The 22,632-nt window shown below is 42.3% G+C and overlaps 1 protein-coding gene across 5 annotated transcripts in view; it reads left to right on the forward strand.

The window, feature by feature from the left end:
* The window catches only part of LOC124619536 (probable ATP-dependent RNA helicase spindle-E), a 265,425-nt gene that overhangs the window by 188,195 nt on the left and 54,598 nt on the right, over window positions 1-22,632 (forward strand). For all 5 annotated transcript variants that reach the window (XM_047146000.1, XM_047145997.1, XM_047146002.1 and 2 more), the window contains exon 21: window positions 3,230-3,372. In XM_047146000.1, coding sequence (XP_047001956.1) covers window positions 3,230-3,372 — 143 coding nt within the window. The remainder of the gene's footprint in view (window positions 1-3,229; window positions 3,373-22,632) is intronic.

A 22,632-nucleotide genomic window follows, 5' to 3' on the forward strand; every position in this document is an offset into this window, starting at 1 on the left:
TCCTTACCACTATTGAACACTACTTTTCCCAACACTTGACGGGTTACAAACCTACAGCCTCCTTTTTAGTTGCCATGACTACCTATATCCTTACCCACAATACCTGTCCTTTCAAGACATCATCTACAAACAAATCTAGGGTACAGTTATGGTTACCTGCATGGCACCTTCCTACGCCAAGCTATTTGTGGGCCATCTAGAAGCATCCTTTCTAACCACCCAGAATCCCAAAACCCTAACCTGGTTCAGATTCATTGATGACATCTTAGTGACCTGGATTTAGAGTGGGGATAGCCTATCCACATTCCTCCAGGACCTTAACACCTTCTCCCCCATTCGCTTCACCTGGTCCTCCTAAACCTAAGGAGCCACCTTCCTCAATGTTGACCTCCACCTCAAAGATGCCTACATTATTACCTCCACCCATATCAAACCTACCAACTACCAACAATTCTTCCATGTCGACAGCTGCCATCCATTCTATACCAAGAAGTCCCTTCTGTACAGCCTAGCCAGCCCATGGCCATCACATCTTTAGTGATGAGCTGTCCCTCTCAGAACATACTGATATTCTCAAAAATGTTCAAATGTGTGTGAATTCCTAAGGGACCAAATTGCTGAGGTCATCAGTCCCTAGACTTACACACTACTTCAAACAAAATTATGCTATGAACAACACATACAACCATTCCTGAGGGAGGACTTGGACCTGCTGTGGGAGCGGCCGTGCAATTCATGACATGGCACCTCAAACCATGCTGCCCGAGATTCTCACTGAGGCCTTCAAAGATTGTAATTACTTTCTTGGCCTTATGCAGAAACAATGTCCTCTACCTTATCTATCCAGTCACCCCCACCCCTTATTATTCGAGTACCACTCAGGACTGGAGCATCCGAATCACATACTCTGCCAGGGTTTCAGGTTTCTCGTCGTGCCCAGAAATGAGGAATGTCCTACTCACTATCCCTCCCCTGACTCTCCACAGTTCCTATACCTTTACCATATGATGCCGTGCTCGTCACCATTGATTCCACCTCCTTTTACATTAACATCCCTAATGCCCATGTCCTTACCACTATTGAACACTACTTTTCCCAACACTTGACGGTTTACAAACCTACAGCCTCCTTTTTAGTTGCCATGACTACCTATATCCTTACCCACAATACCTGATACTGCCCAACGAACATAAGCGATATCCACATCCATTCCTAAATAACCCCTGCTACCAACCTCTTGTCTCATGGCTTGTATCTTTGTAATAAACCTAAATGCAAGACCTGTCCCATACATCGTCTCACCACTACCTACTCTAGTCTGGTCACAAGCACCACCTATCCTATCAAAGGCAGGGCTACATGTAAAACCAGTCATGTTATCTATAAGCTAAGTTGCAACCACTGTGCTGCATTCTATATGGGCATGACAACCAACAAACTGTCTGTCCGCATGAATGGCCACTGACAAACTGTGGCCATGAAACAGCTGGACCATGCAGTTGCTGAGCACCTGTCCAACACAACATTCTTCATTTCAATGACTGCTCACAGCCTGTGCCATCTAAATTCTTCCCACCAGCACTAGCTTTTTTGAACTGTGCAGTTGGGGAATCTCCCTGCAATATATCCTACATTCCCATAACCCTCCTAGTCTCAACCCTTGTTAGTCATTGTCCTATTCCCACTCCAGTATTACACAGCTCTCTCTTCCACCAATGCACTCAGTCTTTTTACTGCTCTCCTTTTCTGCTGCCCCCTTCTCCCCATCTAATATCCTGGCTGCACCAAGCTTCTCTCCCCATCTCATCCCTGTATGCTCTCACAAGCAGCACTTTACCATAACCTGTCCCTACGGTGCTGTCCCTGCCCCTCCTTGCCGCATCCTCCTCCTCACCCCCACCACGCAGTTAGCTTCTACTGTCACACGCTGTTGCCTGCAGCCTGGCCTCAGCAACCATAGATAGTGGTCATGTCTGTGTGAATGTGTGTGTGTGTGTGTGTGTGTGTGTGTGTGTGTGGGTTGGTGGTCTAATTCCAATGAATGCCTTTTTGGCCAGAAGCTTACTTGCCGACAGTCTTTTTGTTGTGTCTATCTGTGACTCAGCATCACCACTATGTGGTGAGTAGCCACTATCCTTTTCATAATATTAAACCGTGGAAAAGCCAGGATGGAATGTAACAGTATTATGAAAAGGAAAGTTGCCACTCACCACATAGCAGAGTTGCTGAGTCGTGAGAGGCATAACAAAACAACTGTCACAAATAAAGCCGACTGAAAAGAATTGTTCAGCGTGACAGGAATGGAACCCTTCCATCAGCATGTGAAACATTCAATGAAACATCATCTATATGAGCTTTTTGGAGCCAAAGGCCCATTTACGTACCCTTGATGATAGCATGACACAAAGCGCTACGCCTTGCTTGGGCCTCTCAACGCTGACATTGGACTGTTGATGATTGTAAACATGTTGCCTGATCGGATGAGTCTCGTTTCACATTGTATTGAGCAGGTGGATGTGTATGGGTATGGAGACAACCTCATGAATCCATGGACCCTGCATGTCAGCAGGGCACTGCTCAAGCTAGTGAAGGCTCTGTAGTGGCGTGGGACGTGTGCGGTTGGAGTGATATGGGATCCCTGATATATCCAGGTACAACTCTGGGAGGTGACATGTATGTAAGCATCCTGTCTGATTACCTGTATCCATTCGATTACCTGTATCCATTCATGTCCATTGCACATTCCAACGGACTTAGGTAATTCTAGTAGGGCAGTGTGACACCCCACAAGTCCAGAATTGCTACAGAGTGGCAGCAGGAACACTCTTCTGACTTTAAACACTTCCGCTGGCCACCAAACTCCCCAGACTTGATCATTATTCAGCATGTCTGAGATGCCTTGCAACTGGCTGTTCAGAAGAGATCTCCACCCCGTCGCACTCTTACTTATTTATGGATAGCCCTGCAGGATTCATGGTGGCGATTCCCTCCAGCACTACTTCAGGCGTTAGTAGAGTCCATGCCAAGTCATGGTGTGGGGACCGTACAAGATATCAGGCAGGTGTACTAATTTCTTTGACTCTTCAATGTAGTAATTAGTAAAATTAATCTGGTGGGTTTGTGAACAGTGAATGCATAAAGCTGGAGGAGATGGGTAGACACAGATTTAATCTGTTACACCTTTATTTATGTTAGTGTTTGGACTTATAAAGGAATTGCTATTTTTCAGGTGGAATTAAAGGGACCCAGAAGCCCTCTAGAAATGAAATTATATAACCTGACCAGAGCTGGCCAGAGGAGAGATGTTGGTGTGGAGTGGAATTCTGTCAATTCCGTACTTCTTGACACAGATCCTCAAGATCCACATGAGAGGTGGGTTATAATTTTGCATCAGTATTTCTAAATCTGTTTAATGCAACCCCCCCCCCCCCCCCCCCTCTCTCTCTCTCTCTCTCTCTCTCTCTCTCTCTCTCTCTCTCTCTCTCTCTCTCTCTCTCACACACACACACACACACACACACACACACACACACACACACACACACACACTCTTTTTACTTTTTGTAATACACAGTTTACTCTCACATTGGAGACAACTTGAATCAGTCCATATATACTTAAGTCTTCCAAATCGAGGTTTAACTTTGCAGCTTCCTCTTCTGCTCTCCAAGTCTGTTTCCCTTTGCTCATCAATTATGTTGTAGGTTTTTTGTTTACATATTTATAGTTTATATCTTATGTTGCTGTTCCTCAGAGTCACCTTTACTTCTCCATTCTGATTCATTGTGGACCTGTCTGAACCAGTTATTACTGATTTTGTGTTCCCAAAAGGTCTTGAATAATTGTTCCACTAGCTTGTTTTCTGGTAATCTTGATATATGGCAGAAAAGGGAATCCTCCTTTTTCAAATTGTACCAGTTACTGACCCACTTTCCTGATACACCAGTTTGTTCGATATCAGTTTCCACTGTTCGTATATTTGGTGTTTTCTTTAATGATCTTTTGCATGATTCTTCTATCTGCTTTCTGTATTTTATCTGTTGTTGATTTGGTATTCAACTTGAATAGTGTTTAACTTCTGTATTTTGATTTCTGTTTAACAATAGAACAATAGCATATCAGTTTGGTGTTCATTGAGAATGATTTTTTTCTTGTAGACTGGTCAAGAGTCACTTTGTACTTGTTTTTTATAGTTGTTCTGATTTCTATTGAGGCTTTCACCTTTGATTTCCACATTATGATTTCACCAAGATATTTGAACATACTTAGAATCTGAATTTGTTTCTTATTGTTCAGTTGAACATCTGACATTTCATCCTTGAAGGATGACAACATATATATTTTTTGAAATGAGATTTGCAATCCAACATCTGCTGTTATTCTTTCCAAGTCCTTCAGCTTGAAGCTTAGCTGCTTCCATAATGTTTACAAGTAGTGCAAGATCAGCTACAGATAATAGGCAATTAAGTTTGATGTTTTTACTGATCCTGATGTATTGTTGGCATTTCTTAGTCCATTCTCATGTGACATTCTCCAGTGTGAAGTTAAACAGTAATGGTGAGAGCCCATCACCCTGTCAAAGACCAGTTCAACTCCCACATGATCCAGACTGCGGGGTCCTGTCCATTCGTATTGTATAGGGTGCCTAAAGGATGCTGCTATACAACAATTCAAGCATATAACGTGTATAGTTTTATTTCAATGAATACTTAACTTTGTGTTTAGAAGAAGTGTCGTAAGCAATGGGCGACATGCAAACACTATTGTTTTTCGTTATAAACAAAGTCCAAACAAGCAATGGATGTGACCACTAACAACTGTTCTCATAGAATTCTCTGTCAGGCCATGCTAATACTCTGTGAATGTTGTTGTTGTCTTCAGTACTGAGACTTGTTTGATGCAGCTCTCGATGCTACTCTGTCTTGTGCAAGCTTCTTCATCTCCAAGTAACTACTGCACCCTGCATCCTTCTGAATCTGCTTAGTGCATTCATCTCTTGGTCTCCCCTCTGTGATTTTTACCCTCCATGCTGCCCTCCAATACTAAATTGTGATTCCTTAATGCCTCAGACCATGTCCTACCAACTGATTCCTTCTTCTAGCCAAGTTGTGCCACAAATTACTCTTCTCCCCAATTCTATTCAGTACCTCCTCATTAGTTACATGATCTACCCATCTAATCTTCAGCATTCTTCTGTGGCACCACATTTCAAAAGCTTGTATTCTCCTCTTGTCCAAACTATTTATTGTCCGTGTTTCACATCCATACATGGCTACCCTCCATACAAATACTTTTAGAAAAGACATCCTGAAACTTAAATCTATACTCGATGTTAACAGATTTCTCTTCTTCAGAAACAATTTTCGTGCCGTTGCCAGTGTACAATTTATATCCTCTCTACTTCATCCATCATCAGTTATTTTTCTCCCCAAATAGCAAAACTAATCTACTACTATAAGTATTTCATTTCTGATTTAATTCCGTCAACATCACATGATTTAATTCGACTACATTCCATTATCCTCATTTTGCTTTTGTTGTTGTTCATCTTATATTCTCCTTTGAAGACACTGTCCATTCTGTTCTACTGCTCCTCCAGGTCCTTTTCTGTCTCTGACAGAATTACAATGTCATCAGCAAACCACAAAAGTTTTTATTTCATCTCCATGGATTTTAATTCCTACCCCAAATTTTTCTTTTGTTTCCTTTACTGCTTGCTCAGTATACAGATTGAATAACATCGGAGATAGGCTATAACCCTGTCTCACTTCCTTCTCAACCACTGCTTCCCTTTCATACCCCTTTTGTCTTATAACTGCCATCTAGTTTCTGTACAAATTGTAAATAGCCTTTCACTCTCTGTATTTGATCCCTGCCATTTTCAGAATTTGTAAGAGAGTATTCCAGTCAACATTGTCAAAAGCTTTCTGTAAGTCTAAAAATGCTATAAAAATAGGTTTGCCTTTCCTTAATTTATCTTCTAAGATAACTCATAGGGTCAGTATTTCCTCACGTGTTCCAACAATTCTACGGAATCCAGACTGATCTTCCCTGAGGTCAGCTTCTACCAGTTTTTCCATTCGTCTGTAAAGAATTTGTGTTAGTATTTTGCAATCATGACTTGTTAAACTGATAGTTTATAGATACACACAAAACAGAACCAAAAATTTTACGTTCCTAGCTTTCGGAACAAATGTTCCTTCATCAGGGAGGAGAGAGGGGAAAGAAAGGGAAGAAGGGAAAGTAGATTCAGTCAGTCACAACCCAGGTTATGTAGCAACAGGGAAAGGAAAACAGGGAGGGTAGCAAGGATGGAGGCATGGTTGTCAGAGGGAAGCCAAAGATATTCTACTCTAAGTACTGTGCCAGCTTCAAACCAAAGAGGATGCATACAGAAGTAAAGAGCTATATAGTATAAAGATAAACACAACTATGTAGGATGAAAAGATGCGTGAATGGCTAAAGAGGAAAGGGAAAGAGGAGAAGACTGAAGAGTAAATGGGAGTGAGGTGGTTTAACGTAGGTTCAGTCCAGGGGGATGGCGGGATGAAAGGATGTGTTGCAAGTTCCCATCTCCGCAGTTCAGAGGGACTGGTGTTGGGTGGGAGAAGCCAAATGGCACCTACAGTGTAGCAGGTTCCTAGGTCCCTAGAATTATGCTGGAGGGCATGCTCTGCTACTGGGCATTGGACATCTCCTAGGCGGACAGTTCGTCTGTGTCCGTTCATGCGCTCAGCCAGTTTAGTTGTTATCATACCGATGTAAAAGGCTGTGCAGTGCAGGCATGTCAGTTGATAAATGACATATGTAGTTTCACATGTGGCCCTGCCTTGAATTGTGTATGTTTTACCAGTAGCGGGGCTGGAGTAGGTGTTTTTGGGGGGGGGATGCATGGGGCAGGTTTTGCAGCGGGGTCGGTTACAGGGGTAGGAACCGCTGGGTAGAGAAGGTAGTCTGGGAATATTGTAGGGTTTAACAAGGATGTTACGGAGGTTAGGGGGGCGACGAAAGGCAACTCTGGTTGGTGTGGGGAGAATTTTGTCAAGGGATGATCTCATTTCAGGGGTTGACTTGAGAAAGTCATATCCCTGACGGAGTAATTTGTTGATGTTTTCGAGGCCAGGATAATATTGGGTGACAAGGGGGATGCTTCTGTGTGGTCTGGGGATAGGAACATTGTTGTTGGACGGGGAGAAATGTATTGCTCGGGAGATCTGTTTGTGGACAAGGTCTGCAGGATAGTTGCGGGATAGGAAAGCACTGGTTAGGTTATAGGTGTAATTGTTGAGGGATTTGTCACTGGAGCAGATACGTTTGCCACGAATACCTAGGCTGTAGGGAAGGGAGCGTTTGATGTGGAATGGATGGCAGCTATCAAAGTGAAGGTACTGTTGTTTGTTTGTGGGTTTGATATGGACAGAGATGTGGATGTGAGCTTCAACAAGATGAAGGTCAACATCCAGGAAGGTGGCTTGGGTTTTGGAGAAGGACCAGGTGAAATTCAGATTCGAAAAGGAGTTGAGGTTATGGAGGAAATTAAGGAGTGTTTTCTTCACCATGAGTCCAGACCACAAAGATGTCATCTATAAACCTATACCAGGCCAGGGGAAGCAGCTGTTGGGTCTTCAGGAAAGCCTCCTCCATGCGGTCCATGAAGAGGTTGGCATAGGACGGAGCCATCCTGGTTCCCATGGCCGTTCCCCTGATTTGTTTGTAGGTCTGGCCTTCAAAAGTGAAGTAATTATGGGTGTGGATGAAGTTGGTAAGTGTGATAAGGAACGAGGTTTTTGGAAGATCTTCGGGTGGGCGTTGGGAGAGGTAGTGCTCAAGGGCAGAGAGACCATGGGTATGTGGGATGTTTGTGTAAAGGGATGTAGCATCTATGGTGACAAGAAAGGTTTCAGGTGGGAAAAGAGTGGGAATGGATTTGAGGCGTTCTAGGAAGTGGTTTGTGTCTTTGATGTAGGATGGGAGTCTGTGGGTGATAGGTTGGAGGTGTTGGTCTACCAGAGCTGAGATACGTTCTGTTGGGGCTTTGAAGCCTACCACAATGGGACGGCCAGGATGGTTCTCTTTGTGGATTTTGGGTAATAGGTAGAAGGTAGGGGTACGTGGCTCAGGTGGAGTGAGTAAGTCTATGGAAGCTGTTGTGAGGCCTTGTGAGGGACCTTGGATTTTTAGGATTTTCTGCAGCTCAGTCTGGATGGAGGGAATGGGATCCTGGGTAACAGCTTTGTAGGTTGAGGTGTCGGAGAGTTGACGCAGTCCTTCTGCCACATACTCCACACGGTCAAGTACCACAGTTGTGGAGCCTTTATCCGCTGGGAGGATGACAATAGAACAGTCTATTTCCAGCTCCTTAATGGCACGGGATTCAGCTGGGGTGATGTTGGGGGTTGTCGGGATGTTCTTCAAGAAGGACTGGGAGGCAACACCGGATGTGAGGAATTCCTGAAATGTCTGCAAGGGATGGTTTTGGGGGAGGGGAGGAGGATCCCTTTGAGAAGGCAGTCGGAACTGTTCTAGACAGGGTTCAACACTGGGTCTAGTATTTGGGGGCTACCCAAACACAGCCCAGACAACTATCCCCAGACCACACAGAAGCATCCCCCTTGTCACCCAGTATTATCCTGGCCTCGAAAACATCAACAAATTACTCCGCCAGGGATATGACTTTCTCAAGTCAACCCCTGAAATGAGATCATCCCTTGACAAAATTCTCCCCACACCACCCAGAGTTGCCTTTCGTCGCCCCCCTAACCTCCGTAACATCCTTGTTAAACCCTACAATATTCCCAGACTACCTTCTCTACCCGGCGGTTCCTACCCCTGTAACCGACCCCGCTGCAAAACCTGCCCCATGCATCCCCCCACAACCACCTACTCCAGCCCCGCTACTGGTAAAACATACACAATTCAAGGCAGGGCCACATGTGAAACTACACATGTCATTTATCAACTGACATGCCTGCACTGCACAGCCTTTTACATCGGTATGACAACAACTAAACTGGCTGAGCGCATGAACGGACACAGACGAACTGTCCGCCTAGGAGATGTCCAATACCCAGTAGCAGAGCATGCCCTCCAGCATAATTCTAGGGACTTAGGAACCTGCTACACTGTAGGTGCCATTTGGCTTCTCCCACCCAACACCAGTCCCTCTGAACTGCGGAGATGGGAACTTGCAACACATCCTTTCATCCCGCCATCCCCCTGGACTGAACCTACGTTAAACCACCTCACTCCCATTTACTCTTCAGTCTTCTCCTCTTTCCCTTTCCTCTTTAGCCATTCACGCATCTTTTCATCCTACATAGTTGTGTTTATCTTTATACTATATAGCTCTTTACTTCTGTATGCATCCTCTTTGGTTTGAAGCTGGCACAGTACTTAGAGTAGAATATCTTTGGCTTCCCTCTGACAACCATGCCTCCATCCTTGCTACCCTCCCTGTTTTCCTTTCCCTGTTGCTACATAACCTGGGTTGTGACTGACTGAATCTACTTTCCCTTCTTCCCTTTCTTTCCCCTCTCTCCTCCCTGATGAAGGAACATTTGTTCCGAAAGCTAGGAACGTAAAATTTTTGGTTCTGTTTTGTGTGTATCTATCGGCTGTACTGAGCTGAGGTAAGTACTGGCCAGCCCCTGTATCTCTTTGTTTGTATTTGTTTCACATCTTTATATGAGATTTTCCATTAATCATTTAAACTGATAGTTTGGTAGTTTTCACACCTGTCAACACCTGCTTTCTTTGGGATTGGTGTTGTTATATTCTTATTGAAGTTTGTGGGTATTTTGCCTGTCTCGTTCATCTTGCTCACCAGATGGTAGTGTATTGTCGGGGCTGTCATTCCCGAGGCAATCAGTAATTCTAATGGAATGTTGTCTATTCCAGGGGCCTTGTTTTGACTTAGGTCTTTCAGTACTCTGTCAAATTCTTCATGCAGTATCATGTCTCCCATTTCATTTTTATCTACGTCCTCTTCCATTTCCATAATTTTGCTCTCAAGTCCATCGGCCTTGTAGAGACCCTCTATATCCTACGTCCACCTTTTTGCTTTCCCTTCTGTGCTTAGAACTGGTTTTCCATATGAGCTCTTGATATTCATGCAAGTGGTTCTCTTTTCTCCAAAGGTCTCTTCAATTTTCCTGTAGGCAGTATCTATCCTACTCTTAGCGATATATGCCTTTACATCTTTACATTTGTCCGTCCCGGCTTAGCCATTTTGCACTTCCTGTCGCTCTCATTTTTGAGACATTTGTATTCCTGTTTGCCTACTTCATTTACTGCATTTTTATATTTTCTCCTTTCATCAGTTAAATTCAGTATGTCTTCTGTTACCCAAGGATTTCTACTAGCCCTCATCTTTTTACCTACTTGATCATCTGCTGCCTTCACTATTTCATCTCTCAAAGCTACCCATTCTTCTTCTACTGTTTTTCTTTCCCCCATTCTTCTCAGTCATTCCCTAATGCTCGCTCTGAAACTCTCTACAACTTGTGGTTCTTTCAGTTTATCCAGGTCCAATCTCCTTAAATTCCCACCTTTTGCAGTTTATTTAGTTTTAATCTACAATTCATAACCAATAGATGTGGTCAGAGTCCACATCTGCTCCTGGAAATGTCTTAAAATTTAAAACCTGGTTCCTAAATCTCTGTCTTACCATTATATAATCTATCTGAAACCTTCCAGTGTCTCCAGACCTCTTCCACGTGTAAAACCTTCTTTCATGATTCTTAAACCATGTGTTAGCTTTGATTAAGTTATGCTCTGTGCAAAATTATACCAAGCGACTTCTTCTTTCATTCCTTACCCCCATTCCATATTCACCTATTATTTTTCCTTCTATTTCTTTTGCTAGTATCGAATTCCAGTCCCCCATGACTAATAAATTTTCATCTCTCTTCACTATCTGAATAATTTCTTTTATTTCATTCTACATTTCTTCAATCATTTCTTCATCTGCAGAGCTAGTTGGCATATAAATTTGTACTACTGCAGTAAGCGTGGGCTTTGTGTCTATCTCGGCTACAATACTGTGTTCACTATGCTGTTCGTAGTAGCTTACCCACACTCCTATTTTTTTATTCACTGTTAAACCTACTCCTGCATTACCCCTATTTGATTTTGTATTTATAACCCTTTATTCATCCGACCAGAAGTCTTGTTCCTCCAGACACCAAACTTCACTAATTCCCACTATATCTAACTTTAACCTATCCATTTCCATTTTTAATTTTTCTAACCTACCTGCCCAATTAAGGGATACGACATTCCATGCTCCGATCCATAGAATGCCAGTTTTCGTTCTCCTGATAATGACGTTTTCCTGAGTAGTGGCCACCCAGAGAAACCAATGGGGGACTATTTTACCATACAGTAAAGTCGTTGCGAATACTGTCCACTAATGTCCGGCTGAGGCTGGCAGGAGCAGCACTTATATTCACTTTGGCTAGATGCTGCCCCTATCATGGCGATGTCCTGGTCTGCGTGCTATTGGCTGACGTCATCTCACCGCCTTCTGTGGTCTTGCATTCTTCTTCTTCTTCATTCCGATGTTTGTGGCTACACCAGAACACAGACAGTTCATCTCTAAATTGAACTTTTGATTTAGTATTCTTATGGTTTATTCCATAAAGTTTGAGTTTTTGGTGTAGACCAAAGTCCATAAAGGTGGTTATTTTTTTTTTTTTTTTTTTTTTTTTTTTTTTAATGTGAACAAAAGTGGTGAATGAACTACTTGTTTTGAACTCTATTATTTTTCAGGATCCACTTAAGATTGATACACGGATCAGAGAAGCTTCTTCGTGGTCAAAATCGTCCATGATATTCTCAGTTGAGTTGTTCCTGAAGTTTTGTGTATATAATCCTAGACAAAATCCTATATATGACCTCAAGTAGAGATATCCTGTGATATTTAATTGGGTCTCACTTCTTGTGTAATGGGTGCTTTTCTTATTTTTTATACAATTTTTATGCTATTCTTTCCAATTTCCTCCTCTTTTGCGTCCTACTTCATCTCTTTCTTCTTTTTGATTCATCTTTACTCCCATACCTTTTCTCTCGTCTCTGAACTGTTGCTGTCACAATGCTTACTAATTTACTATCTTAGATTTTCTTCTCTCTCTCTCTCTCTCTCTCTCTCTCTCTCTCTCTCTCTCTCTCTCTCATGAATTTTCTTCATATTTGGCTCTCCTCCCCCTTGTGCAAGATATTTCCCCCTTTGCCTGGGAGTGCAAGTGACTTGCCTGGCCCACCACACCCCCTTCCTTTTTTCATGGTCTACCAACCTCTTCCTCTCTGCTCCTCGAAGAAATCCTTTCTCCTCCTTGAAAGAAAAACCTGTCTTTGCCTCTAGCCAAGTGTGCTTTGATCTACTCAGATACTTTCTGTTGGCTTTACTGGGAAGGTTGTCTCCCAAATGTTCACTAAGTAATTCTCAGCCCAACTGTCTCTTCATAAAGTTAACAACTTTATGTACTGAAATGTGGTGCCACTAAAGATGCTGGTGATAAAATTGGTAGATTGGATAATTAATGAGGAGATACCAAATCAAATTGGGGAAAAAAGAAATTCATGGCACATCTGAACTAAAAGAAGGGATTCTTTAATGGGACACATCATCAGATGGCAAGGAAACAGGAAACTTCAGTCTGGTAGTGGAGAGAAGTGTTGAGGGAGAGTGGAGAGTATGGGGGGGGGGGGGGGGGGCAAAAATTGTTGAATGTGACCAACAAGGCTTGAGTGCTGTAAGTAGATTGAATGTGCTCTCAGTTGCAGGAGCTATGTAGAAATGAAGGGACTTGACAGGATAGACTAATGTGGAAATTCACATCAACAACAACAACAACAACAACAACATGAATTGAATCTGCCTTTTTACACAGTAAACAGTAGAAAAAGTACAATTATACCTGTGGAAGGCAGATAGCTATGTGACAAATGGAATGTGCACTAGGTAAATTATAATTGCAAGAGAAACAATCCAACAGCACTGAAATATGTGTATAAAAAATTATAAAGGCATATTTTTTGTTCATGATGGCATTCTGAAAAAGTTGTTATTTTAAATATATTTTCCTACTTTTTCTTTTGCTTTTTGTAAAATCAGTACATTTTGCACCCAATTGAGAAAGTGAGAGGATGTTAAAAGTGAAAGGTACATTTTTTCCCTGGATTAAATTGGCCCTTTCTTTATTTTGTTTGTGTAACTTACAGTCTGTACTGTTATATAATTGCCAGTCTATACTGCCCTACTGCTTTGCTCCCAAACATCCAAAGTGACTTTTAATGATAACATCAGTAAAGTAGATTTCTACTATTAATTTTTTGTAGCTACACACTGGAAATCCTCTTTTTTACAGATCATTTTACAACTACTAATTCTGAGTCTGTTATGTGCATTGCAGATTATGTCACCTCTGATGAGTTTTGTAAAATTCCTCTGATGCTCATTGTATGACAGTAGTTTTAGTTATTATGTGTTGATTATTTTCAGAATGGCAGTCATTGTCTTTGAAAAACCTTAATTGTTTCATCCTTGTTGGGTGGTGGTGTTACCAAATACAGTCTTTTACATTCCAAATTTCAGTGGCTGCTCTTACTATTCTTCTGGTAGTACCCTGTGAATCATATTGATTGAAGTCTAATACAGACAATCTTCAATGCTTTATCAATCAATGCTGTGCTGGCCTAATAAGCAAGACTGTATACTCGCCCTATCAAGAGCTCAGCATTTGTTTCCTGGGTACGGGATTGGCGACCTTGGGGTTCCTGAGCTGGAATGTAAGCACCACCAGTCCCCTGTCACCATAAGCTCTGGGCATGCTTTGGCAACCATTATGCGGCGCGGTAATGGAACGTTGTATCTCAGGGAACGCGGATCTTAGCCTGACTGCCCAGATCATAAGGATGGTAAAAACCTCTGTAATAAACCCCTCAGGCTTGAGATGTGCTGTGCACTGATGAGATGCATATCTATTGAGGTGGAAGAGTCGTTAGTGGGCAACCTCTAGGGTACCTGCTGCACCACAGACTTATTCAGGCACATGGGCTCTGACTGAGTTGACCCTTATTTCCCTGGCTGCTAGTTGGACTGAAATGGATCCTCCAAAATTTTCTTTTCCTCCTCCCAGTGGAAAGGGTGGGGTGCTGTAAGGTACCAGCACCCAAACTAAAAAGTGGCTTGTATAGCCAGTCCTCCTGATTCAGTCAGTAGTAACATAATGCATGCTGTTCCACAGAATGTGTTTCTTATAGTAGTTTCGAGAAAGTTTCTCCATTTTACATACAGAAAGGCTTAGAAGGCATTGTGGGCACATTTAACATCTGTTAAGCACTTGCACAGTGGCACTGTGTTGGTTGAAACATCCAGCTCCCAACAAGTAAAGCACAAAGCCTCAGGGAGTGTGCAAACTGAATAGCACAACACCTTGAACTACGAAAGTGTTGTGAGTTGCAGGGATCTAGTTGACTTTCCCTGAGAAGAACTAGCTGAGTGATCCCAGGAAGGCATTGTCGACGTGCAAAATGTTATGTAATGGTTGGATAACAATCTTGTCAAATCAGACACTCTTTTAACAGCACAAAACTACCAATGCATGTCAAAGCGGGTTTCCTATGCCTAAGTGTATGACCTTATTTCCCAAACCCAGTGTGGTGTTTTAAATGTCAGAACTTTGGGCAAATTACTCTTGGTTGTAAAGGAGAAGCGACTTGTGGCAAATGTGGTAAAGCTGCTCAAGATGGTGTTGGTCATTTCTTTTCTCCAAAGTGTGTCAACTGCTCTGGGGATCACCCTGTCCGGAGTAGGGCCTGCAGAGTTTTCCTTGAAGAATGGAAGATCCATGATATAAAAATGACGAAGTACATCCCGTATGGTGAAGCCAAGAAGTTATACAAGTCCATGCAGGTGCCCATGTTCACTGCCTCATTATTTTCTGTTCTCAAACAGCAAGTCCAGAAAACTGATGCCACTACACAAACTGAGGTTGCTATTGTCAGCACTAGCACCTGTGCTTGTCTGTGCACTTGTGCTGCTGCAGTTTCCTTGAAGCCTGCTCCCTCCCCCCAAAATTTCAGAAAAGGACATGCTTCCTGACATCCTGTAACTACCTGCCCCTCCGAAGGTCAAGTCTTGCCCAATGCTCAGCACTGCTGCTACCACCACCACCACCACCACCACTTCAGAGGTTGTGGCTCCAAATCCACTTCAGACCAAAAAAATCGAAGTCTGAAGTCGAAGGCAAAGAATTGCTCACTGATGGAAGTATGCAGTCTGATGATATTGACGTCATCCTATCTGATGTCTTTCTTGAATCTTCTTCGGAGGTCATGGAGCTTGTGTCGGCTCGACGCGTATTTAAGGAGAGCAAGAAAAGGACATGGCTGGCGTTTCTGGGTTCTATCATTTGTTCCACTTGCCTTACAAAAGTATGGGAAGCCATCCGGAGGAATTTCAGTGGACAAAGTCGTTTACTGATAGCAGCAGTGCGAATTGGGTGTCTTCAAACAACACTTGGAGATATTGTTCAAACGGTGATAGAGCATTTTGCGAAGACTGTAGCCCCTGCCAGCCAAGATCTGGCATTTTGCTGTTACTGTGCACCTGTAGAGAGGGGCAAGTTAGACTTCAGATCCCACAATTGAGTCTTACAACTGCCCTTTCTCCATGTGGGAGCTCGAATTGGCACTGTCTGAGACTCGTGATACTGCATCTGGTCATGATCAAATCTGGTTCTTCATGCTTTGACATTTGGCACCAGCATCAAAGGAAATCCTCCTTGAACGTTTTTAATTTTATATGACAGTAATGTCAATTCCCCAACTCATGGAGAGAGGCAGTTTTGGTACCTCTCCTCAAACCAGGAATGGACCACGCATGTCCCAGTAGTTATTGGGGTATTGCCGTAACAAACTGTGTAGAAAATACCCTGGAGTGAATTGTTAACCCTTGTCTGGTCTGGTTGTTAGAGACCAGGTAATTCCTTAGCGACCCTCAGTGTGGATTCCAGAGATTTCGGTCCACTGTCGATAACCTGACTCTGCTAGGGGTGGCTATTCAGCAGGCTTTCCTACGTAAACATCAATGTGTTGGTGTATTCTTCAATATCAGTAAGGCATACTATACTACTTGGAGCACTGTATTCTTGCACAATCACTTCAAGGGGTTTTTGTGGCTTCATAAAGTATTTCCTGTCTCAGCAGTTTTTTAGGAGTTGAGTTGGTGGCACACTGTCAGATGGTTTTTAGCCAGAGAATGGTGTCGCTCAGGGCAGTATTTAAAGTGATACCCTCTTTGCCATAGTCATAAACAGTATCACATCTATGAGAAAGAGACCTGTACAGTGCTCCTTATTTGTGGATGATTTTGCTGTATTCTGTTCCTCCTCCAGTTTTGAAAAAGTGAACCATCAATTGCAACTTACATTGCAGAGGTTAGAGGAGTGAGCTGCAAAGACAGGACTTCAGTATTCTCCAGATAAGTGTGTGTGTTCATTTTAGTCATTCTCGTCATATTTTTAATTTACTTAAGAGACTTGATGAGGTTTCTTGGCCTCGTTTTTTACTCCAGATTGTCGTAGTTGCCACACCTGAGAGACCTGAAAACCAGAACCCTCAAGGCACTGAACATCACAAAGTGCCTTAGCCACAGGACTTGGGGAGCATACAGGGCACATCTACATCTACATCTACATCTACATCTGCATCCATACTCCGCAAGCCACCTGACAGTGTGTGGCGGAGGGTACCCTGAGTACCTCTATCGGTTCTCCCGTCTATTCCAGTCTCGTATTGTTCGTGGAAAGGAGTGTCGGTATGCTTCTGTGTGGGCTCTAATCTCTCTGATTTTATCCTGATGGTCTCTTCGCGAGATATACGTAGGAGGGAGCAATATACTGCTTGACTCTTCGGTGAAGGTACGCTCTCGAAACTTTAACAAAAGCCCGTACCGAGCTAATGAGCGTCTCTCCTGCAGAGTCTTCCACTGGAGTTTATCTATCATCTCCGTAACGCTTTCGCGATTACTAAATGATCCTGTAACGAAGTGCGCTGCTCTCCGTTGGATCTTCTCTATATCTTCTATCAACCCTATCTGGTACAGATCCCACACTGCTGAGCAGTATTCAAGCAGTGGGCGAACAAGTGTACTGTAACCTACTTCCTTTGTTTTCGGATTGCATTTCCTTAGGATTCTTCCAATGAATCTCAGTCTGGCATCTTCATTACTGACGAACAACTTTATATGATCATTCCATTTTAAATCACTCCTAATGCGTACTCCCAGATAATTTATGGAATTAACTGCTTGCAGTTTCTGACCTGCTATTTTGTAGCTAAATGATAAGGAATCTATCTTTCTATGTATTCGCAGCATATTATACTTGTCTACATTGAGATTCAATTGCCATTCCCTGCACCGTGCGGCAATTCGCTGCAGATCCTCCTGCATTTCAGTACAATTTTCCATTGTTACAACCTCTCGATACACCACAGCATCATCTGCAAAAAGCCTCGGTGAACTTCCGATGTCATCCAAAAGGTCATTTATGTTTATTGTGAATAGCAACGGTCCTATGACACTCCCCTGCGGCACACCTGAAATCACTCTTACTTCGGAAGACTTCTCTCCATTGAGAATGACATGCTGCGTTCTGTTATCTAGGAACTCTTCAATCCGATCACACAATTGGTCTGATAGTCCATATGCTCTTACTTTGTTCATTAAACGACTGTGGGGAACTGTATCGAACGCCTTGAGGAAGTCAAGAAACACGGCATCTACCTGTGAACACGTGTATGTGGCCCTCTGAGTCTCGTGGACGAATAGTGCGAGCTGGGTTTCACACGACCGTCTTTTTCAAACCCCATGCTGATTCCTACAGAGTAGATTTCTGGTCTCCAGAAAAGTCATTATACTCGAACATAATACATGTTCAAAAATTCTACAACTGATTGACGTTAGAGATATAGGTCTATAGTTCTGCACATCTGTTCGACGTCCCTTCTTGAAAACGGGGATGACCTGTGCCCTTTTCCAATCCTTTGGAATGCTACGCTATTCTAGAGACCTACGGTACACCGCTGCAACAAGGCGGGCAAGTTCCTTCGCGTACTCTGTGTAAAATCGAACTGGTATCCCATCAGGTCCAGTGGCCTTACCTCTTTTGAGCGATTTTAATTGTTTCTCTATCCCTCTGTCGTCTATTTCGATATCTACCATTTTGTCATCTGTGCGACAATGTAGAGAAGGAACTACAGTGCAGTCTTCCTCTGTGAAACAGCTTTGGAAAAAGGCATTTAGTATTTCGACCTTTAGTCTGTCATCCTCTGTTTCAGTACCATTTTGGTCACAGAGTGTCTGGATATTTTGTTTTGATCCACCTACTGCTTTGACATAAGACCAAAATTTCTTAGGATTTTCTGCCAAGTCAGTACATAGAACTTTACTTTCAAATTCATTGAACACCTCTCGCATAGCCCTCCTCACACTACATTTTGCTTCGCGTAATTTTTGTTTGTCTGCAAGGCTTTGGCTATGCTTATGGTTGCTGTGAAGTTCCCTTTGCTTCCGCAGCAGTTTTCTAACTCGGTTGTTGTACCACGGTGGCTCTTTTCCATCTCTTACGATCTTGCTTGGCACATACTCATGTAACGCATATTGTACAAAGGTTTTGAACTTTGTCCACTGATCCTCAACACTATCTGTACTTGAGACAAAACTTTTGTGTTGAGCTGCTTTTTGTCACTTTTGCTAAACAGAAAAATCTTCCTACCTTTTTTAATATTTCTGTTTACGGCTGAAATCATTGATGCCGTAACCGCTTTATGATCGCTGATTCCCTGTTCTGCGTTAACTGTTTCAAATAGTTTGGGTCTGTTTGTCACCAGAAGGTCTAATATGTTATCGCCATGAGTCGGTTCTCTGTTTAACTGCTCAAGGTAGTTTTCAGATAAAGCACTTAAAAAAATTTCACTGGATTCTTTGTCCCTGCCATCCGTTATGAACATTTGAGTCTCCCAGTCTATATCCGGCAAATTAAAATCTCCACCCAGAACTATAACATGGTGGGGAAATCTACTCGAAATATTTTTCAAATTATCCTTCAGGTGCTCAGCCACAACAGCTGCTGAGCCCGGGGGCCTATAGAGACATCCAATTACCATGTCTGAGCCTGCTTTAACCGTGACCTTCACCCAAATCATTTCACATTTCGGATCTCCGTCAATTTCCTTCGATACTATTGCACTTCTTATCGCTATAAACACGCCTCCCCCTTCACTGTCCAGCCTGTCTCTGCTTCAGTTTTATGAAGCTTTCATGCATTCCCAGCTGGACTATGGGGGCACAGTGTATGGATCAGAGAGGCCTTCTTATTTGAAGATCATGGATGCTGTCTACCATAAGGGGATTCGGCACGCCATGGGTGGTTGTAGGACCAGACCTATACCCAGACTCTGAGCTGAGGCTGGTGAACTGCCACTCACCATCCGGCAGAAGCTCCTCATGGTGTGTCAGGCACAGAAGTTCCTCATAGCTCCAACTTCACCCACATACCATGCTCTTACCCATCCGCCTCTGGAATGCCTTTTCTCCATCCGTCCATGAACCACAATGCCATTTGGGATCCGTGTGCTGTGGGTGCTGGAGTCACTTTGTGTGGAGTAAGTAAAAGCACAACTCCAGGGTTTTAACAGTCTGCCGCCGTGGTTTCTGCAGAGGCCCAGGATAATTTTGGACTTGGTGCCATACAGGAAAGATTACACTCCTGCTTCTGTTTTTAGTGCGATATTTTCTAACATTTTATGTGAGCACCGCAACTATGTAGCTGTCCTCACGGATGGGTCTAAACAGGGGGCCTCAGTTTGTTGCTCTGTTGCTTTCCTGGATCGTGTTCTCAAGATCCAACTGGCTCAAGAATTTACCATCTTTGATGCAGAAGTATATGTGATCTTGAGGGTCCTGGAGCAGATGAGACATTCTTCCAGTGCTAAATTTCATGTGTCTTCCAATTCTGTGAGTGCCCTTCACTCTCTGAAACATTTGTACCCAGCAGACAACGTAGTACAGAATATCCAGGATGCCCCCCTCCAGCTATGACGACTGGGGAAGGTGGTGTTTTCTGCTATACCAGGGCACATGGGGCTTGTGGCGATTGGAAGGGTGCATCTAGCAGCCAAGGAGGCATGTTGTTAACCTCATATATTTCAGTGCGCCATTGCCCTGCATGCTGTAACCTTGCTGTTGAGCTCCAGAGACTTGAGTAGGTGGGAGGATGAGTGCCTGGAAGTGACAGACAATAAGCTCCATGTAGTAAAGCCCACAATGTGGCCAGGGTATACCTCCTTCCAGCCATGTTGATGGGAAAAGGTCCTCCTTACTTGTCTTTGCATAGGCCACAGCAGTATGACGCATGGCCTCCTGCTCGGATGAGAGGACTTTCCTATGTGTGGTGCTTGTGGCGTCAGATAACTGTGTGCCTTATTTTATTGGACTGTGTTTTATTTTCCAACCTGTGGGTGGTGGCAGACTTGCTGCCAGATCTGCCCTCTATTTTAAGTAATGTTCAAATGAATGAGGTTCATGTTTTTAGGTTTTGTGAATTGGCCAACATTTTTCCCAAGATTTTAGGGCAATGGTTTAAATATGTTAACGGGGTGATTGGCTCACCCATATTTTTGTAATTGATCAGCCAGTCACATTTGCCTGTGCCTTTCTTTTAGCTCCTTTGTTGTTTCTACTTTTATTTTAATCTTATGTATAGCTACTTTTATTCTGTCTCCATTGTTTTAGAACATGTAAGATAGAGTGATTGTGTGCTCAGTTCGAGTGCATTTCTGATGAGCAATTTTTGAGGTTTTAGCCACATTTGTTTATTTTAATAAATGTATGGATGCTTTTATGACCTCGCTGTTGAGTGCTTATAAGCTCCAATCATCATCATCATCATCATCATCATCGTGTGTTCATCCTCATTTATTTTTCCCTAAATTACTTAAAGTGGGTGTTTCGATTCCTTCATTAATTTTACAGTGGTTTATTTCCTCATCTCCCCATCTTCTACTGAGGTCATTGATGAGCTGCTACATTATGACCTTCAGTTTCCTACTTGTGAGCTCAGGAATTAAGTATACAGTTCAGTTTGACTCTTTCATTATATAAAGGCAATTTGTTGATTGGTTTGTCAGCTTCTGTTGTACCATCTGAATGGCTCTGCATCCATCTATATAGAAACAGTCATCTCACGCATCATTAGTCTTCAAGTTAAATATCTACCAGAGGAAATTCAAAATTCTGTAAAATGACAAAAAGCATCTGCTCAGCGATAGACATAAGATGAATTACTATGAAAATGTTTTGCCCATTTGTTTGAATGTGTGTGTGTGTGTGGGGGGGGGGCATTAATTTTGTTAGTATGAAAAACAGTAATGTCACATCTTTTGGAGCTCCATTTGAGGAAGTTTCATCATATACTTCATATACATTACTTGAATTATTTATCATGAATTCTTGCACTCATTTTATTAAATGTGATTATAGCCAATTGTTTGCTAATGCTGTAATGCAATGAAACCTTGATTTTTTCAAGCAGATGGTCAACTTTTTTACAGTATAATGCCTTGAACAATTCACAGAAATATGAACCGGAGTTATTTTATTGTTTAATATTCATAATATTTTGTGAGTGAATATATCAGTGGGGCAGCACATTAGCAGAGTAAATTGTGATTTACTAAATATATTATTTCTATTAAGGCAGTATATTGTTCTGGGGGAAGAAATAGAGAACGTCAATAATTAACTGATCAGTATTTATTGACATGTGGCCTGTAGCCTTTCTTATATATTTCGCCAGTCCAGAAATATTATTGTTGATAAGTTGGATACATATTGCCAGTTCCATGAAGCAGGCAATAATTCCTGCTTTAATGTTTAAGAGCATTTTGTTATTGTGTTGTTTCTTATTGTGTATGTTATCTGAGTACAGCCACAGTATTTCAGAGAGGGTATCAAAGTGAGAAAATAAAGTAGTTTTTGAAAACAGCCACAAGTCAGATTTATTATTTTTTATTGGTGGTTTTGATCCTCAAATGAGATAATACAGAAATTTACATTGACATAAACTTACATTGATGTAAAGTACATATTCTATTTCCAGTATGGTGGTATGGGATTTCCAGCATATTGTCTGAAATTTTTCGTAATGACTTGGAAATTTGGTTTCTGATAAATTCCCCAAAATAAAACAGAAAATAGTTTATTATCACTGGTATGTTGATGACAGTATATTTCTATTTAAAGGAACCAAGCAAGATTTAAATTATGTAATAGACAAACTCAACCACATCACCCAAAAATTAAGTTCGCAGTTGAACATGAAAGAGAAAATAGCATCAATTTTCTCAATTTGCCAATTAGTAGATTGAATGGGAAACATATTTTTAAAGTTTTCGGGGTGCCTACATATTCAGATATAATTATTGGGAGTAATTCAAATTGTGCAATCCAGTACAAAAATGAATATTTCTATTCAACTTCACACAGAATGTTACAGTTACCAAAGATGAAGACAGAGCTACAGAATTACAGATAGTCAAAAAGATAGCTTTAGGGAACAATTACCAAGA

This window comes from Schistocerca americana, chromosome 6, assembly GCF_021461395.2.
Source record: "Schistocerca americana isolate TAMUIC-IGC-003095 chromosome 6, iqSchAmer2.1, whole genome shotgun sequence".
NCBI lineage: Eukaryota > Metazoa > Arthropoda > Insecta > Orthoptera > Acrididae > Schistocerca > Schistocerca americana.